Source organism: Bison bison, unplaced genomic scaffold (assembly GCF_000754665.1).
Source record: "Bison bison bison isolate TAMUID 2011002044 unplaced genomic scaffold, Bison_UMD1.0 scf7180017864313, whole genome shotgun sequence".
NCBI lineage: Eukaryota > Metazoa > Chordata > Mammalia > Artiodactyla > Bovidae > Bison > Bison bison.
The window spans coordinates 3334783-3349535 of NW_011494885.1; the positions used below are offsets into that span (position 1 = coordinate 3334783).

General features: G+C 47.3%; 1 protein-coding gene across 1 annotated transcript in view; it reads left to right on the forward strand.

The window, feature by feature from the left end:
• The first annotated feature begins 68 nt into the window (after positions 1-68).
• SAE1 (SUMO1 activating enzyme subunit 1) overlaps positions 69-14753 on the forward strand; it is a 61944-nt gene continuing 47259 nt past the window's right edge. The window contains exons 1-2 of the mRNA XM_010852657.1: positions 69-256; positions 13211-13322. Of these exons, the coding sequence (XP_010850959.1) occupies positions 159-256; positions 13211-13322 (210 nt within the window). The 5' untranslated portion in view covers positions 69-158. The remainder of the gene's footprint in view (positions 257-13210; positions 13323-14753) is intronic.

Here is a 14753-nt window from a genome sequence, read left to right on the forward strand (position 1 = left end):
TGGGGGTGGGGCGCCTGGAGGCGGTACTGCGCAGGCGCAGTTCGTTGCGCAGGCGCAGACGCCTCCCGGGCGCGCGGCCGGCGGCGGTTGGCGGCGTGTGGGGCCGGCTGGCGGTTGCCGGGAGCGGGACCAGAGCTCAGGCAGCTAGAGCCGGCGCCATGGTGGAGAAGGAGGAGGCGGGCGGCGGTATCAGCGAGGAGGAGGCGGCGCAGTATGACCGGCAGATCCGTCTTTGGGGGTTGGAGGCCCAGAAACGGTCAGGGCTGGTGCGGCTTGTGGAGGTGGGGGGAGGGTGGTTGAGGATCTGCAGGGGGCGTCTGGCCTGAGGCGTTGGCGGCCTTCGGGGAGCCGGACGGTTTCATTTGAAAAGAGCAGGCGGGAATCGTGTCAGGCGTGGGCGCCCTTATGAGAGGACTGGAGGGGGTAGATTTGGTCTGCTTCCTCAGAAGCTTTGGGAAGCAGGGACGTCCCAGGTGGTGGGAGGGTCGTTCCGAGGGGTTGGCGGCCTCTCGAAGGGGAGGTTCAGGGACTCGACGCCCGAAGGGAGTAATGGTGGGGTTTGGATCGGGGTTGCGGGCTTACGGACTAGGAGAGGGGAGGAATGCCTGGAAACGGTGAAGTGGGGGGGCATAGTTGATTCATTCATAGGTAGCAGGAACCTCGTCTCGGCTGGACGCTGGGGGAGACTGGCGAGCCAAACAGATGCGAACTTGGATTCATTCTTGTGGCCTCTAAGTGGTGGGCCAGTCTGAAAGAATGAGGACTTTTTTCTTTTTTTGTTTTTTTTTTTTGTTTTTTTGAGGAATTTTGGAGCACTTTATTTCAAATGGGCATCCCGAGAGGCTCGCAGGGTCTCGGGGCGCTGGAGGTACCCGAAGAGGCTGCTTATGTGTAGATCTGGGGATTCCTCCAGAGAGGACAGGATTGGGCATGCCTTCGTCTTGGGCGAGTAATTTTCGGAGGGGATGAAGTCTTTCAAAGAGGTGATGGATTTGATCAGATATTTATTGAGCACCTACCACAGACACCGGTGTAGGCACTGAGCGGGTGTCAATGAACGATGGAGACTACATTCTTGTGGGGAACGCAGTAAACCTAAAGAAATAGCAAAATATTGGGCAATGCAAGAGCCAGGGAGAAAAAATAAAGCAGGAAAAGAGGGTCAACAGAGGATGGTGAGGTGGAAGAGCTATTTTAAAATTTTATTTATTTTTGGCTGTGCTGGGTCTTCCTTGCTCTGTGGGCTTCTCATTGTGGCGACTTTTGTTGCAGAGCGGGGGCTCTAGGGTTCTCAGGCTTCAGTAGTTGTGTCTCCTGGGCTCTAGAGCTAGGGCTTAGTTGTGGCACACAGGCTCAGTCGCTCCGTGGCATGTAGAATCTTCCCCGGATCAGGGATCGAATCCTTCATTGGTAGACGGGTTCTCCACCATTGAGCCACCAGGGAAACCCTGTTGTGTTTTTTTTTTTGTTTGTTTTACTGGAGTATAGTTGCTTTACAGTGTTGTGTTAGTGGGAGAGCTGCTTTGATAGGGTGGCCAGGGGAGTTATCTGAGAGGTAACACTGAGCCTCGGTTCTCTATGCAAGGAAGGAGCCAAAGAGCCGTGTGGTCATCTCGAAGGACCTTCCAAGCCTAGATAACAGCAAAATCCTGGAGGCCAGGGTATGCTTGGCAAAACAGAGCAACAGAAGTGGCTGGAACCAAACCAGGGGAAGCTTTTTAATACTAAGTGCTGAGGAACCTGTTGGAGAGTTTTGAGCAGAGGAGTAACACGATCTGCTTTGTGTTCAAAAAGGATCAGTCTTCTCTGTTCGAGTGTGCAGAAGTGGGAAGAAGGATTCTGTTTAAGAAGTAGCTGCAATAATCCTCTTGAGACGGAAGTAGTGACGGCTTGGAACTCTAGAGAAGGGGTCAAATTAGATTCTTACAATTTGAAGGTAGAGAGAACAGGCTTTGCTGAAGGATTCAATGTGTGGGGTGTGAAACACAGAACTCAAGGATGCCTCCAAGGTTTTGGGCCTAAGCAAGTGGAAAGATGAAAGTGCCTTTACTGAGTGAGGTGGGGAAATTGGAGGTGTGGTGTGAAGAATCGGGAGTTCACTTTTGGACTTAGGTTTTAACTGTTTACTAGACATATAAGTAGCAATATGAAAGTGGTTGAGTTCAGTGATGAGGTCTGGGTGATGGGGAGTGATTATGTGATGTGAGGGAGTACAAAGTGGAGAATTACTTGATTGAAGGATCGGGGAGGCAGGCAGGTCACGAGAATTTAGTTTGAGGGGTGAGAGCTTGTAGAATTTTTGGGTGAGTGTGTGTGTGGGGGGGTGAGGTGGGGGTTACTTCAGGCTCATTCTGGAATCTTCTCTGATTGTGGAGGAAGGTACATCATGAGGTATTAGTAAGCAGTGGTCCGAGGGTTGGAGGCACCTGAAATAGACGATTGGTAATTAAATAATGAGAATGGGCCTGAAGACATAGGTGGGGTGGATTGAACTTAGGGTCTCCTGATTGAAGGATTGAAGCGTTAGGAGGTCCTAAAGAATTGGGACGCGAATCCTAGATGTTCTGGAAGGGTTGATCCAAGGGTTTAGGAGCAGCAGGTAGGTCTTATTTGAAGTGGTGTAGTGTCGGTGAGGATTAAAGGGAGCTGTCAGAGGCTTAGGAACCAGTGATTTATCTGAGGAGCAATAAAGGATGGATGGGGGCTCTTGAGGGAGAGAAGACCTAAGGGGCAAATCAGAGTCAGGGTAAGGAATTCTTGGGAGGTTGGAGTTATTCTGAGGAAATGGAGATGTACTGAGCTCAGTGGAGAACCTGTAAAGGGTTGGCTGAGGGTCCTGGGGGAAGGAAGGGGTTACCTATCGTTTGAGAGCTATAGATTTGTAGACAGTCTTACAGAGTTGATAAAATGCTCTTGAGTCTCATAGCAGCTCTTTGGAGAAGGAAGGCAGTGGTTTCCTCCTCTGTTCAGAAAGGAAGGAAGCACCACAAAGCAAACTGATTCGTCTCTAAGGGAACTCCAGGTGGGGTAGGAGAGCTTCGGAGACTGGAGCAACTTCGTGAAATAGAAAGCAGCCTGGGAATCGACAACTGCATTCTGGCTACAGGTTTGCCTCTGACTCTGTCATGTTGGACCAGGGTTGTCAGAGAACTGTAAGGGAGAGAAATTATAATAAAAATGGCCTTCAGGGGAACTCATACAGTCTGGAGGTTAAAAACGGGTGTATCTCTCATACAGTGTTTTAATTTTTTTGAAATTAGTTGCCAGCATTAACAATTCTAAAAGAATTGGCCAAATTTGGGACAATTTGAGCATGGAAAGAATAAAATCGACCTCACTTAGAAATATGTAATAATGTATTTTCTGATGTGGTGATATAAGAACCTCAATGCATCATCTTTGATGTTTTCCTACCAAATATCTTTTACCCTAATCATGTTTTTAGAGAACAGGGGAACAGGTTAAAGGACACTATTGAGGTAATGATGAGATGTCCAGCATGTGGAACATTTTACAAGACAGCTGCCCTGGTTCTCTTCCAGAAGTCAGTGTCATGGGAAAAGCAAGCAGTGGGACTGTTCTCAATTAAGAGAGTAAAGTGGTGGAGCCCAATTTAAGGTGTGATCCTAATTGGATCCTGGTTCAAAAAGAAAACTTCTATAAAAAATATCTTTTAGGCAATAGGGAAATTTGAGTATTTAGTCCTGTTAGACGATTTGGGGAATTATTTTCTAGATGTGATAGTAGTGTGGTTATGAAGGAGAACATCATATTTTTGGAGCTGCAAGCTAAAGGTGTGAAGTGCTGCCTCGTCAGCACATGGGTGAAGCCAACAGGGCAAAATATTAACTCTGCTTTCTATTTTTCTGTATGTTGGAATTTTTTAATGAGAAGTTGGGAAAATGTCTCTGTCTCCCAACTACTCTCCATGCTCCCCACATAAGGGGATGTCACAGTTTCTGATTTATGTCTTGAAAAGTAGTTAAGGTCAGACAAACAGTAAGGTCAGCATCTATCCCTATATCGGTTGGATCGAAGTGGAGGCTGCCTGTCTTACAGAGAGCTTATGTGGCCATCGTCTCCGTCAGCTCTGCTTCAATCACTGATGGAACTGCCCGGCCCAAAGCATGTGAGTTTGCAGCTCTTGGTGTGTCCCCAGCCCATGTTGTGGTTGAGGTTCAGGGAAGGGAGCCAGCTCTCCCAAGGTCACGCACCAAGTAAATAGAAGTGGGACTTCTATCTAAGCTGCTAACTTCAGGTTCACTGCCTGTTTCCATGATAGCTCATTTGCCACCCTGAGGGGGCTCATTCTTTCAATTAAAGTAACATAAAGGAGAGTGTTGAAGCTGGCAGCCCTGGTCGTTCTCAGACCATGTGCTTCAGTAGTTTTGCATTGCGTTTGTGCCAGAGGCCCATTTATCCCCTGTTTCAGAGTGAGGAAGAAAGGTGCCTGGGAAGAGAGAAATAGAAGATAAGCTCTGTGAGGGTAGGTGCTTTGAAATGTCCGATAATTGAGATGTGGGTTTTGACTGGTCACTGTGAAATTCCCAGTGCTTTCTTGAGTGGATGGAACGGTTGTACACTGCAAAGACCTGGGAAGTCCAGAAACCTGGGTTCAGTTCCCGGCTCTGCTCACTGGCTCTCTGGCCTTGGGTGCGTCACACAGTTCCTTGGCCTTAGGTCCCATGTGTGCACAAAGGAGGGGTGAGTGTGACTAAATCTTTAAGGACTCAACGTTGAGTTTTAACCTTACAGGATTGGGACTCCCCAAAACTTCGCTGTTTGGAAACACTCATTATCCTACACAGCTGCTGTTGAGACAGCACTTCAGTTGGATCCATGGGCACCTAGTTGTCATGAAAGTGACTGAGCTTGTACTGGAGGCCAGTCCTAATGGTTTCATATAAGGATCCATTTTGTAGTGGTTAATAGTTGAGTTTGAATCCAGAACTTCTTAGTTATCTAACCTTGGATACATTTCATAACTTCTCTGTGCTTCAGTTTTCTCACGTATCAAATGAAAATAACAATCTACGTTATAAGATTTTTGAGAAAGATGGGACTTTCCTGGCGGGCCAGTGGTTAGGACTCCTGGCTTTGACTGTGAAGGACCTGGGTTCAGTCCCTGGTTGGGGAACTAAGATCCTACATGCTGTACAGTGCAGGAAAAAAAAGAGAAATGAGATGAAGCACGAATAGGATCCATGCACAAATACCATTATTTGACAAATATAAATTACAGCCACAAAAGACAAGGAACTAAGTAGGAAATGGGTTGTGATAAATAAGATACAGCAGGTGTCTGTGGATGCCAGGAAACTCCAGAAGGACAAGCTAGACTGTGGGAGGAGCAGGTTTGCCCAAGCAGATTGAGGTGGGGAACAGTCTTAAGTTGTATCTTGGATTCTGACAAGACATTGATGTAAGTATAATGAATAGGCAGTTGGATTGAGCGGGATCATAGATTTAAATGACAAGTTCTGTACTGTGTGTCTTGCCTGGTGTCTCAGCAGTAAGAATCCACCTGCCAGTGCAGGAGATGCAGGAGACTTGAGTTCTAGCGCTGGGTCGGGAAGGTCCCCTGGAGGAGGGCATGGCAACCCACTCCAGTATTCTTGCCTGGAAGTCCCATGGACAGAGGAGCCTGGCATGGGGTCACAGAGAGTTGTATATGACTTAGCAACTAAACAACAACAACTGTACTGTTAATTGAAAAAGAGAAGTATTTTTAGAAGCAGGAAATGGTCAAATCTGCCAAGTGGTCCCATCATTTATCTGGTTGCACTGACCAGAAACCTAGGAGCTCTTTATTTATCTCTGTCCTTTCTGTCTTCGTCCAGTCTGCTGGGAAGTCCTCAGATCTCTGCTTCAAGGTTTATCTCACCTGCCTTTTTTCATTATACCCATCATCTCAGATCACCTCTACAGTTCCTCCTTGGTCTCCCCGTTCCACTCTTGACTCCTTATAATCCATCCTGCACTTAGTAGCCAAACTGATTTAAATGAAAAACAAACAAACAAACATCTTAACATTCCTTCTCAAAGCCTTCCCGGTGATTTTCTGAGTGCTCAGATCTTTTAAATCTGGTGCCCTTCTTGCCCTGCCTGTCTGTCCTTGCCTGCATCTCCCTGGCTTGCTCCATTCAAGCTAACGGTCCTTGAACCCCTCTGTTCCTCAGATATGCTAAAGCTCTGCCTGTCCTTGGGGACTTTGTGTTTGCCCTACTAGAAATAGTCCTATACAAGATTTTTGCATTAGACTCTCAATAAATGTGGTTTGAATGTGAATTTGGTAGTCTCAGAATTTTTAATCATGAGTGAAGTTCATTGGCTTGACTTACTTTGCAGTATGTTTTGTGAATTTAGATTATGGTATAAAGATTGGTTCCTTCCTTCCCAGAAATTTAAAAGGTATTTCTATACCAGAAGTTAGAGGGAAGTGAATCCACAAATGCTTATGTAGAACCTACTTTATCCTCATTGAAAAAGACCCTGATCCTGGGAAAGATTGAGGGCAGAAGGAGAGGAGGATGACAGAGGACCAGTTGGTTGGGTGGCATTGCCGACTCAGTGGACACAAGTGTGAGCAAGCTCCGGGAGATGGTGGAGGACAGGGAAGCCTGGCATGCTGCAGTCCATGGGGTCGCAAAGAGTCAGACACGACTGAGCAACAACATGCAAGGCAGCATGGGGGAGATGTTGAAAGAGGGAAAGAAGAGCACAGATCCTGGTTAAAACTGAATTTGGATCCCCAGTGCTGGACACCTGTTAGCTGTGAGACCTTGGACATCTTTGCTGAACCTCGGTTTTTTTCCTTTCTCAGGATAGGCATGAATCCTTTCCTATGGAAACATAATGGCCCATGCTGGGGCCCGTGGAGCCACCTTGCCTTTTAGGGAGAGAAACTATATGCAACATTTAGCGTGTGTGTGCTTTCTGAGAGAGGAAAATGGTGAACCATAATCAAGGTTTCAGTGAGGCACTGTATGTACATATCTAGCTCAGTGCCTGTACCCTGTGAGCCCTCTGTGGATAGTAATTACTATTATTGTTACTGATAGACTGTACACAATATGTCATAATGTGACTTTACATTTATTTGCTATAGAGAGGCATATAACTTTATTTTTTCCAAAGATTTTCTTATGTGGACCGTTTTTAAAGTCTTTATTGAATTTCTTACAATATTGTTGCTCTTTTATGTTTTGGTTTTTTGGCCCCCAGTCATATGGAATCTTAGCCCTCAGAGCAGGAATTGAACCCGCATCTTTTGGAAGTATGGAGCCTAAATCCTGAGAGGCATGTAACTTGATGAGCAGACTCTGGAGCAGTATTGTGCAAGTTGATATCTGCTTTGCTAAGATCCCACATCCCATGCTGCGGCATGGCCAAAAAAACCACCCAAAAAACACAGTTTTTGAATGCCAAGCACTGTTCTAAGCAACTTAATATATATATTAACTCTGCAAGGTTGGTAGTATTAGGCTCATTTTACAGATAAAGGAAGCTGAGAGTGGCAGACAAAATAATGCCTGTTGGGTAGCTGTTTTATCTTCAGCAAGGTCCCTAAGAACTCCGTGCCTCAATGGGTTAGTTTCCTTTTGGCAGCTGTAACGATTACCACAAATTTAGTGGCCTACAGCAGCCCAAATTCTGGAGGTCAGAAGTTTGGAATCTGTTTCCCTGGGCTAAATGAAAGTCCAGGCAGGGCTGTGCTCTCTGGAGGCTCTGGGAAGAATTTGTTTACTTGATTTTTCTAATGTCTAGAAGCCACCTGCATTCCTTGACTTGTGGCCCCTTCCTTCATCTCCAAAGCATCTTCAAGCCTCTCTTCTCTGAGCAAAGCCCTTGCTTTTGTCATCACTTCGCCACCTCTGACCCTTCTGTCTCCCTCTCTAAAGGACCCTTGTGATTATTTGGACCCACCTGGAAAATCCAGGATAATTACCCCTGCCCCTCCCCCAAATGCTTAATTTGATCACATCAGCAAAATTCCTTTTGTCCTGAAGTAATTTATTCATGGACCCCAGGAATTAGGGGCATGGACATGGCGAGAGCGGGGCTGCATTATTTTGTCTGACACTCTCAGCTTCCTTTATCTGTAAAATGAGACTAATAATGTAGCCTCGCGTTCTGGGAAACAAACTCACTCAGAAGGACAATGCAGATAGTGGAGTGGAGTTTATTACTCCGGTGGGCCCAAGGCAGAGTCTCCTCTTAGCCAAGGACCCCAACCAGTTTTAGTGAAAACCTTATATACCCTAAGTGTACATGCCCAAAGCCACCCCCCAAATTCCCTGAAACTAGTCTGAACAAAGGAAAAGAAAGATACAATCAAAGTTAACCCATGATTCATATGCCTTAAGCCTGGGTAGGTAACAGAAGATAATTATCAATAGTCCTGTGGTCATACTCCAATAAGCATAATAGAATTTATGATTCTATTTGGTTGCGCAGATAATTAGGGTATTCTTTTAGGAGACGGAGAGTCTAGATACAGGCCCTGGGGCTCTTCCATCCCGGGGGTCTGGTTTTCCAGTTGGTATGTCATTTCCATAGATACTGGGCATATAGCTCAAAGTCCACAGTCCGGGCCAAGATGGAGTCCTGCTTTCAAGATGGAGCCTGTTCTGTTTCCTCCTTCAATAATACTACCAACCTTGCAGAGTTAATACACATAAGTTGCTTAGAACATGGCTTGGCATTCAAACATTGTGTTTTTCGGGTGTTTTTTTTGGCTGTGCCGTGGCGAGGCATGTGGGATCTTAGTTCTCTGACCAGGGCAAACCCATGCATGCCCCCCTGCATTGGAAGTGTGGATTCTTAAGCACTGAACTGCCAAGGAAGTCCCTCAGTAACTGTTTCCTAAGTGTCAACTACTGGTATTTCATTCTGTTTTATGACTGCCTCACGGGCTCCCCTGGTAGCTCAGCTGGTAAATCCACCTGCAATGCGGGAGACCCCAGTTCAATTCCTGGGTCGAGAAGATCCTCTGGAGAAGGAATAGGCTATCCACTCCAGTATTCTTGGGCCTCCGTGGTGGCTCAGATGGTAGAGAATCCACCTGCATCCGCCTGCAATGTGGGAGACTTGGGTTCAATCCCTGGGTTGGGAAGATCCTCTGGAGAAGGGAATGGCTACCCACTCCAGTATTCTGGCCTGGAGAATTCCATGGATAGAGGAGCCTGGCGGGCTACAGTCCATGGGCTCGCAAAGAGCTGGACGTGACTGAATGACTTTCATGTTGATTTTCCTAGCAGGTGCACACCAGGGCGCCGTGGCCTCTGAGCCCACCATCCCAGTCACTCCGCCTTGTTGTTGCCCTTCTCTGCTGCTGGTTCTGTCAGTTACTTTTAGCTGTGTAACCACTGTGTAAGCTAGTTCACTTCTTAGTCCCTGTTTTCTCAGCTCCAGAGTAGGGATAGCAAGGCACCAGCTCATGAGATCCTCATGGGGGTTAAATGGCATTATACAAGTGAAGAGTTTACAACAGAGGTGGGTGGTAGTGTGAGTGTTCACTGACTGTTAACTATTCTTTGTTGTTGTTTTTTAATTTTTTTGCTATCTACCAGGTTTATGTAATTCTGCTGGGATTTCTTTTGCTGTATCTGTAACAGCTACTGGATTAACAGTGTCATATATTTCCAAGCACAGTCATAGACGCTAGAGATACTGTGGTTTCTGAAGCTCGCTTACACTCTAATGGAGGAATGAGCAATGAACACATGAACAAATAGCATAACTCCAGATGTGGACCTATTTTGGATGAGGTGGCCAGTGTGGACCTCTCTTAAGATGGAAACAGTTGAGCTGAGACCTGAAGAATAGGTCATGTTTGAGGTAGGGGAAGAAGCAGAGAGAACAGCTAATGCCAGAATCCAGCAGCGGGAGCCGACGTGGCGGCGCTTTCTAGGATCAAGGATGGCCAGCCGGGCTGTAGGCGATTACCAAGGGCGAGAGTAGTATGAGATGGCAAGGCTGACGGTACCAAGCTGGCCTGGGAACCGTTGAAGGGACTGAGCAGGAGAGTGGCATGATCTGGTGTCGGAGCTCTCTCTTCCTGAGATGGGGACAGCGGCTTGCAGAGGGCAGGGATGGGAGCAGGGAGGCTGGGTATCAGGGTGTTGCGGTTTTACAGGTGAGAAACGGAGGCCAGGGTAGGGTGGTGGCTGTGGAGTGGTGGCCCATGCTGCCGCGAACATCAGTGTGCCTGGTTTTGGCCCACCTCAGTATTTCTGTAGGCTTGATTCCCAGAAGGCAATTCCTGCCTTAGAATGAGTAATGAGAGCGGACATTCTTTAAGTGCTGACTACGTGCCAGGTACTATTTTAAGTGCTTTTCATCTAATTGAGCCAGAAATAAGCAGTCCTCTCAGGGCCCTAGAATGGTTAAGGATTAAAAACATACCGTGATATTCGGTGTTGTTGGCAGTTGAATAAAAAAACCTCCTGAGCAGTCAGAGTCCGAGGAGCTCTGTAGGATGGAGGGATCCTGGAGAGGCCGTGGGCTCCATGGGATTTCTGTCAGAGGTGTTTATATGGAGCAGGCGCTTGAAGACTTCAGAGAGAACACTGAGTCGGTTGTGATAAGGACTTCTTGAGGAAATGGTGTCTGAGTCGGGATTTGAAGTCTGCAGGAGAGGCTAGGCGAGGCCGAGGGAGGAAGACAGGGTGCGCGTGTCAGCCGGGTGCAGTGCTTCGATTTAAAGTCTGCAGGTGGGGAACTGAAGGCATGTTGGGAGGAAGCTGGTAGTAGTGGAAGATAAGGTGGCGGAAATGGGAGAGAGCCAAGACTGAATGGATTTAAACGTCAGCTTAAATTTTGTTTCTCTGTCAGATTTTTTTTTTTTTAATCAGAATCAAATCGATCACTGAGCCCTTTTGTAATTAAGGCAGTGGAGATTGAAGAGATGTTCAGGTAACTTTTATTCAGCATCTGGTAGTTGGCTGGGCCTAATTAGGTGGTTTTGCACACGTTTGACCAGGTATTTGGGGAGAGTTAATGATACAAAGTAAGAATGGGTGTCTCCATTTTACAGATGAATGGAATGAGGTTCAGAGAGATGGCTCAGTTTGCCTGGGTCACCAGTTAGGAAGTGGCAGAGCCATAATTCAAACCCAAGTCTTCACCCCTGAAGGGCGTTAGTGCTGGGCCCTGCCTGTTGCCAAAGGAACGGCAAGGAGAACAGAGCCTGAGAAGTTAGTGGGTTTGGGGGCATCAATTTCTCAAAAGCAAGCGGGGCTGGTCTAGCTATATCCTTGGGGTGATGGAGCAGCCAAACCAGAAAAGACCATCACTCAGACTAAGAGGGACCATGAAACCTGGAATTCCAGGCACAGCAGTGTCGGGGCCAGGTGAAGGGAGATGAAGAACAGTGACAGCAGAGACCTGGGAGGTACCGCTGAATGCATGGCTGCTCAGCCTGTCTGGTGTCAAAGGTTTGATCTGTGCACAATATCCTCTTTGGAAACATTGCTTGTTTATTATCTGTGCTGTTTCTGGAGGGATCAGAGTGCCTCTGGAAAGATGCATAGCCTGTTTCCTCCTTCCCGCTGCTGGTGTGATGCTGTCAACCTGTAATAAGAGACCCCCCTCATTGCTAGCATCTCTGTTATTTATCTTGCTTGTATGTCATAAGTCCTTTGCCCAGTTACTCTGGTTAAGTGGAATTGTCGCACGAAAGGCTCCTCTCTGCTAGGGTGTGGTTGGCAGTGGCAGGGCAGTGTAGAAGAACAATAGTGAACAAGCTGGAACCAGACATATGTCTCTGAGGGAAATATTGTCAGAGTTCTTTCCCTCCCTCTGATTTTACCCTTTGAGCATACCACTGAAGGAAATCCCAAATCTGCTAGCATCAAGAATCAGTGCAGGACTTGATTTTATCAGCCCTCATTCCCATTCAAGATTTCTAGCCTGATGACATGCAAGTGTCCATAATTATTAGAACCATTTTTGGAAAAGAGTTTCTGCATGTTCTCCCTATAGTGGTACTACATGAGAATGGACTCATTTCCTAAATTAGGAGCAGACTCATTGGCCAGCAGACCCTGAATTTATGTGTGACTGTTCTTAGTTCTTACTCATCCTTGTCAGTGTGAATAATCATAGATTTGCTGCAGAAATATTAATGGGTTTGATTACAAGGTGCTAAGACCTGTAAGACCCTGATGGGGTTTTTCATGATGCAAACTCTTTATTTCCTGTTTCCAATTGGAAAAATTCTGATTCTGAAACACTTTTGGTTCAGGAATTTCACATAAGGGATTGTGGACCTCTGCTGCTTTCTGCTGACCTCACAGTTAAGTCCAGACTTCCTGGGATATAGCCCAGCCTCTGATTACTTTAAGCTTCCTCTTCTGTCACCCTACAGACTTAGAATGGTATAAACACTCCCCAGATGTCCCCTTTCTCATGCCATCTTGTGTGTGATAGCTTAAATAGTGCCCCTTCTCTTCTGCTGTCACACTAGTCCAAGCCATCGTCCTCTCTCAACTCGGACACTCTTCTAACCGCCCCCCCGGCCCCACTCCATGACTTTCCATCTTGTTTAAAGTCCAGCGTCCTGACGGTGCCTTTGTAAGAGCCTGCATGGTGTGAGCCCTGCTTCTCTCTGCAGCCTCATCCGTCATTCTTCCCTTTGCTGTCTGCTCTTCAGCCGCTGTCTCTGCCTTCCTGTTCCTGGAACATGCCGCGCACCCCTCTGCTTCAGGGCTCTCGCACTTGGCTGTTTTCTCTACCTGGCACGTGCTTCTCCCAAATACTACCTGTGTGCTTGTCCTTCATTTCATTTTAATTTTTGCTCAGCACCTCTGTGGAATGGCCTTCACGATCAGGCTGACAAAAGTAGCATCGTCCATCACTGATCCACGTCACGCTTGATTTTCGTCACTTTTGGACATGTTATGTGTCTCTCTTTGTCTCTACAAAATACAAGCTCTGAGAGGGCAGGGATTGTGTCTGTTTTTTCACTGCTGTATTTCCACACTTTAGAGGGGTGCCTGGCATTGTAGGTGCTCCATAAACAGTTGTTGAATGAGTTGTTCTCTGTAGGATAGAGTGGAGCCTGTCTCTTTTCCAAGATCTGAGGTCTTGGTGCTTAAGTGCATTCAATGAAAACCAAGGTTACTTCTCTTTGTCTTGTTTTGTTCTTCAGTGATTCGCGGTACTTCCAATGTTCTCTCTCATCCTGTTAACAATGTCTGCCTTGTAGGCTTCGGGCCTCCCAGGTGCTTCTTGTCGGCATGAAGGGACTCGGGGCTGAAATCGCCAAGAATCTCATCCTGGCTGGAGTGAAAGGACTGACCATGCTGGATCACGAGCAGGTGAGATGCGCTGTCGCGGGATCACTGTCCTTCACGGTCTCCACCCCTCAGTATAAACACATGGAGATGGCGTGTGTTCCTGCTTGCCCCTTCGGGGCTGTGAAAGAGGAGGGCTGGCGTTAATGACACTGTAGCCGTGGAGACTGACAGTGCTGACGCCAGATTTGAATTCACTGCCACCATATCTTACATGGTCTGCTGGTGGAGACTCCCGTCCCCTCACTGAGCTTGCTTGTCTGTAAGGTGGAGTTACCATCTCCCTTGAAGGGTGATTGGCACCACAGTGCCCCCTAGTGGCAGGAACACCTCACCCAGAAGAAGAATTTGTGACAGAGGAGCCTGGTGGGCTACAGACCATGGGGTTGCTGAGAGTCAGACACTACTGAGCGACTTCACTTTCACTTTTCACTTTCATGCATTGGAGAAGGAAATGGTAACCCACTCCAGTGTTCTTGCCTGGAGAATCCCAGGGACGGGGGAGCCTGGTGGGCTGCCGTCTATGGGATCACATAGAATCAGACATGACTGAAGTGACTTAGCAGCAGCCACAGCAGCAGAGAGGGTAGTAGCGAAGGAGAGGGAAGCCTGGCATGCTGCAGTCCCCTGGGGTCGCAGAGAGTTGGACATGTCTGAGCAACTGAACAGCAAGAGAGGGTAAGAGTGGAGACCCAGGGAAGGATGGTTCCAAAACTTGGAGGTCCTTGGTGTGGAAAAACAAAACAACAGTGGGCCGATAGCGTCTTCATTTGGTTGTGTGATCTGAGCATGGGGAACTAGGAGAGAACGCTGAGGGCGAGTAGCCTGCTTCTGGCTCCGCCTCAGCCTGGGGACGAACGCCACTCAGTGTCGGAGCCACCCCTTAGCTCTGCAGTGCGAGCGCTGGTGGTGCTTTCTGCTTGGCTTCCGCTGCAAGGCCTAGCTCCTCTGACTGGTTTTCAAAAGCCTAACACGTGGTTCTCAGTCCCATCTGTGCTGTAGAATATTCGGGTAGTTATTTAAGAATAAAAGTTCCCCAGGTGAGTCTAAAAGTCAGGGAGGGTTGAGAAGCACTGCCTTCGTGTAACCTGGTCCCAGTCAGCTTACCCAGCCTGATGCCCATCTCATAAATTTCGTAGTTCACGAGCACGCCTCAGTAGTTCTGACTTTTACAGTTTGCTTGAGCTTTTGTCCCTGACTACAGACATCTGTGGGAAATTCTGAAAGAGATGGGAATACCAGACCACATGACCTGCCTCTTGAGAAATCTGTATGCAGGTCAGGCGGCAACAGTTAGAACTGGACATGGAACAATAGACTGGTTCCAAATAGGAAAAGGAGTTCGTCAAGGCTGTATATTGTCACCCTGCTTATTTAACTTACATGCAGAGTACATCATGAGAAACGCTGGACTGGAAGAAACACAAGCTGGAATCAAGATTGCCGGGAGAAATA